General features: G+C 33.7%; 1 protein-coding gene across 1 annotated transcript; it reads right to left on the bottom strand.

Annotated features, from left to right (window-relative positions):
* Positions 1-889: 889 nt before the first annotated feature.
* LOC100780217 (thaumatin-like protein 1b) lies at positions 890-2760 on the bottom strand. Its single transcript, XM_003535166.5, has 2 exons — positions 2522-2760; positions 890-1742 (listed from the first exon to the last, which is right to left on the bottom strand). The coding sequence occupies exons 1-2, from the start codon at positions 2628-2630 to the stop codon at positions 1066-1068; spliced, it is 786 nt and encodes a 261-aa protein (XP_003535214.2). The 5' UTR covers positions 2631-2760; the 3' UTR covers positions 890-1065.
* Positions 2761-5071: the final 2311 nt, after the last annotated feature.

Here is a 5071-nt window from a genome sequence, read left to right on the forward strand (position 1 = left end):
TGAAAAGAAAAAAAAAGATCGAAAAAGAAGTATATGGTAAGATATGACATTGGTAGACCACATATCTACAAATCCCTGCGACGCCATTAGCATATTTATTTATAACAATGACAGAACAGAATTTATGACACCAACAATAATGCATTAATTCTACTATCCAACAAAGTTAGAGAAGCAAAAATGTAACGTTGGTAGAAGGCCACGTATAGCTTTACATGAACACAAGCATCTTGCACCAGCAGTGTCTAAGCTGAGAACCATATATTGATAAATTAATAACAAAGATAATGCGTCATGATGCTAGTTGAAAGAAAACACCCATAAGATGATTCAAATGTAGTAATTTGTATTGTTAAACACGATCTGCATTTTTTTTTACTTTTATTTAAATCACGGAAAATCATTATTTCCATTCACATTCACACACGAATATATATATATATATATATATATATATATATATATATATATATATATTGCCATAAATACATATTAACCGCCATAAAGTTTTAAAAAACAAAAACCGAAGAAGAAATTGTCTTTGGAAGTACAATTTCTTCGTATTAAAATCATCTTTTGAAACACAATTCACTTATTTTTGTAATTTTTTAAAAAAATCTATCTATTTTGATAATTTATGGGGAAAAAATTGCATCATTACAGTATAAAAGTCAACAATCATTTTGAAAACACTGAATGCCCATTTTTTTTATCTTATATATTTTGCACCCCAGATAAAAAAAATCCGTTCCATAAGTCATAAGATAATGTTTTTTACTATATCGTTATAGAAGTTATTCCATTAAACATCAAAGAAGTTAAAAACGAAGGTAAAGCGGCACATATAAAAAAACCACCCAGTCCAAATTAATCACGTACAGAAAATCAATTATAAAAGCTAAACTTTATTAATTGGATGGTAATTCATCAATACAATCACCGAAATCACGTGATTTATTATTCATACTATATAACCTATGAGTGGGTAATAGTATTTGTGTATTCACTTATTTTAAACGGAGGGATATATAACCAATTAAGTCGATCTCTCCACTGGTGAGCACTTCAAGGGCAGAATGTGATGGCATAATCAGGCCTGTTGGAGCAAGTGAAAGTGCTGCTCTTATCATCGTAAGCGTAGGAATAAGCATCGGGACACTGCTCCTCGAAAATCTGAGAGTAGTTCGTAGGTGGACATGTTTCTGCGGTGTTGTTAGGTCCAGTGCAGCAATATCTATCTTCCTTAAAAGCCTCGCAAGCACTCTTGCAAGCGATGACGTTGCCATCGGACCCTTTGACTTGAAGCTCCGCAGGGCACACAGAGTTAATGTTCTTAGGGCAACTTGAGGTTTTGCAATCGCCACTCCCACCTTGTGGGGTTACGGACATGGGCACGTTGAAGCCATCCACGTTGCTCACGTCGTAGAAATCTTGCCCTCCGTTTGCTGCAACTGTGATTTCTACCAAAGTAGCTGGCGGGATTGCACCGGCACCGTTGCATGCGACTTGACCGGAGGCGCAATCGGCGGTGGCGCAGCTGAACCTTCCGTTGTTGTTGGAGCATCCTGTTCGGGCCCAGAACCGACCGGACCATGGAGATGGAAGGTCCACAGAGTTGGATGCTCCTGGACCCAACTCGAAACCAGTTGTTGATAATTGGGGCTTTTGGTCACCGGTTAGGGTTCCTGGCCATACCGTGTATGAGCACTTGTTATTGAAACTAACCTTGGCTCCTTCAGCCGCTGCATACAAAACCAAAATCATCAGCTGCTACAAACATATTTATATTTATCCATAATGTTATAAATTCCATATAAATTTATTTTGCAGATTTTTTTATATCCTTTGAGACGGCGGTTAGACTATGCTTAAAAATGAGTTTTTATATAGGGGAAAAGAATGAAAAGAGCATTTTTTTTTTAATAAATATCCTTTAATTTGATAACATTTTAAAATAAAAAATTAAAATGATTAATTAAAAAATAACATTTTTACATATATATTTCAATTTGTTATCGCTTTTATAAATTAATATTATATAATTCTCTTAACTTTAAAAAAATTAATTATTTCATCAAAATTTTACTCTCAGACAAACCCTCTTAGGAGGGAAGAGTGAAATAATTAAGGGAAAAAAGAAAGTGATAAATATAATAAGTAATATCATACAAGATAAAGAAGGTAAAAAGAGAATTTTTTAGGATTTAAAGAATTAAGTTTGTATATAGATTTCAGTAAGACAAAGTTTATAGGGTTTATACCACCTAAAATAACGTGACGAAAATATCATAATTCTTTTTACTTGCTGCGGAAGAGATTTCATCTATTGCCAGCAGGCTTAACAACTTAATTATTTGATTCAGGCTGACGGATAGCGCATAATACCAATTAACATGAGAAATATGTCTACATTATATTCTTAAATAAATGAATGTAATAAGTCTAAGTCGCGTCTATTAAGTAAAGCAAATAAGCAAAGAAGGAAATAAAATGAGAAGTGTAATGTAGTTGAAATATATACCGTAGTAAAGGAATGCAAAGCAAAGACAGATAGCAACACGGGTGGTAGTCATTGTTGGATACTTCTCGTTTTGCAGGTGCAATGGTGAGTTTTGCATGGTTGGAGCCATGCTATTTATAGGCAACGAGGCTTGAATCTTCAACAATATAATTGTTACGTGGAACAATTCTGCTGCATTAAGACAAGACTATGAGTTAGTTCAAGGCTGCTGTCAACCTTGACCATAAAATGAGGCTGCTGTCATATATCCGCTGTGTAGAATTGTCTTAATATATCCCCCGGGATCAACGGCGAGAATGTTTCAATAGTTTTTTCACAAAGAAAATCCCTTCATCACGTAATCTTCTCGCTATAACATATACCTAGTTAAAATGCAAATGACGTGTGTTTATAAAGACGAAAGTTTTTTCCTAGTTAAAATGCAAATGATATCCAAAGCAATGTGATCACAAATAGTCTTCAATGATTCTAATTTACTTTCAAATTCCTCACTTCTAATCAAGACATTAGTTTTGGTTATGACCAATAATTATACTTTTAAGTGGCAGTTAATCATTTATAGTTTTAATCATAGAGTATTTTTTTCTTATCTTTTTGGAACCAAGATATATATGCAAAATATTTATCATCAACTTTTATTGATGACTCTTGTTAGTAGTAATTGACCGGTTATCTATAATGGACCTCTTTCCTCTAAATTATCTTTTTTTTATATCATAATTACTCATATATGATATAGTACTTAATTTTTGTTATTTTGTTTTATAATTGCGTTAGTATTATTTTTTTATATAATTTCTAGTTGGTGGCTTTTTTTATTAGTGAATTGTTCATACATAAATAATATGATTTTCTTGTTTAAAATTTGTGGCCTTTCTAAATTCATAATTGGGTTACATTATAATGTTAGCATGTCCTATATTTCATGCAAACTAGATAGTAATAGGTCATAATTGGGTTACATTATTATGTTAGCATGTCCTATATTTCATGCAAACTAGATAGTAATAGGTGACGGTTGTTGCAATAGCAACGATCATATGGTTGCAAATGACAATGACTACAGCTGGGTATATAGATCACCGGCTGGCTGACAAACTTATTTAGCTCTACCCTATATAGGAGTGTTGCTAGGTGCACCAAGCATTATTGATGGTGCACCCAACAAACCTATTAAATGTCAAAATTGTTCTTGCTTGTTTTTCTTCTTACGGATCAAGGTGATTCGTACGTTGATCCGTAAAAAGAAAAACAATAATTTATTAATTAGTTTGTTATATATAGAAATCTATTTTTTAAGTTGAGATTCTTGTAATTGAAAACGATTATGCAATACATGAATTCAAACAGTACATTAACTTCAACATAGTCGAACGAAATTAAATTTCCATCAAATACTACAACTAACTCATGCTAATTTTGCGACAAGGGCAACTCATCTTCCATTTGCGATACAAGTTTACTGAAAACAGCTAAAATTTCTATTGGCCCAATCTTTTTCCAGTAGTTAGACTCAATGAGCACCTTCATCACGTCCTTGTTGGTTTTGAGTTCAATTATTTCAAATTTTATAACTTTTTCTGAATACTCATGGTGACTTAGTTTCCGAAAAAACAATCGCCTTACCATTTGTGTTTCATCAACACCATAAGGGGGAATCCCACGAGGCGCAACTTGTTTGATCAAATCCTTCAGTTCATCCATGATACATCCGGTGGGAATGTCAAAGTTTTTGGGATTTTTTCCTGTGAACGAGTAACCAACAAACTCATTTTGGCGTGACATGTTTCACCTCCCATTGTAATATAGCAGGGCATCATGAGTAGGGGTCATAGTAATTTCAAGTAAGTTTAAAATACCATCTGGGGTTCTAGCAATGCTACATAATAACTCAATCGGACCAACAAACGAAAATTCATGATTACACATTAACATTGTGTTAACATCAACATCATCTTTCAGTTGCATACATTGAAACCGAAATTGATTACCTGTATACGTGAAAGGCTGCCGGTAGTAAATTTCATCTAAAAATTGCTTGTCGATTAGCTTAAGGGTATTGTGTATTCTGGTTTTTAACGTTTGAAAATCACATCCGTTAGGTACTCGAATGGGAACTGGAGTGGAAGCTTGGAAGGAAACACCACTGTCATTGTCAATAATGGATCCATTTGGAAAAATAAAACCTAATGTGGAGTTCACAACTGTCTGACTGCTTGTCTCTCCCAAGAATGCCATAGTTTTTTGTAAGACTTGGGTTGATACTGAAACTTGTGCTTTCTTACAAGGTTAGGTTGTGCCATATATATAGATGAGTTTTAATATCAGTGCTGCATTTTTTTAAAGATTGAAAATACGGATGCACATGCTTTCTGTATGTGTTATCAACTACACGAATGACATGACATGCTTTAGCTTGCATCAGATTTGCATGTGTAGTCATGTTGTGCAGGGTCCTTTCACGCGCTTTATGTTAATGCAGACAACAATTTATCATACACGGTTTTTCACAATGTGTAGTCAAGTCAGACAACGATATATCATACATGC

Source organism: Glycine max, chromosome 10 (genome assembly GCF_000004515.6).
Source record: "Glycine max cultivar Williams 82 chromosome 10, Glycine_max_v4.0, whole genome shotgun sequence".
Taxonomy (NCBI): Eukaryota; Viridiplantae; Streptophyta; class Magnoliopsida; order Fabales; family Fabaceae; genus Glycine; species Glycine max.

Coding starts and splice junctions, on each gene's coding strand:
- LOC100780217 (XM_003535166.5), bottom strand. CDS start 2,630: ATGGCTCCAACCATGCAAAACTCACCATTGCACCTGCAAAACGAGAAG. Junction 1,743..2,521: donor CTTTGCATTCCTTTACTACG/GTATATATTTCA, acceptor TTTTGTATGCAG/CGGCTGAAGGAGCCAAGGTT.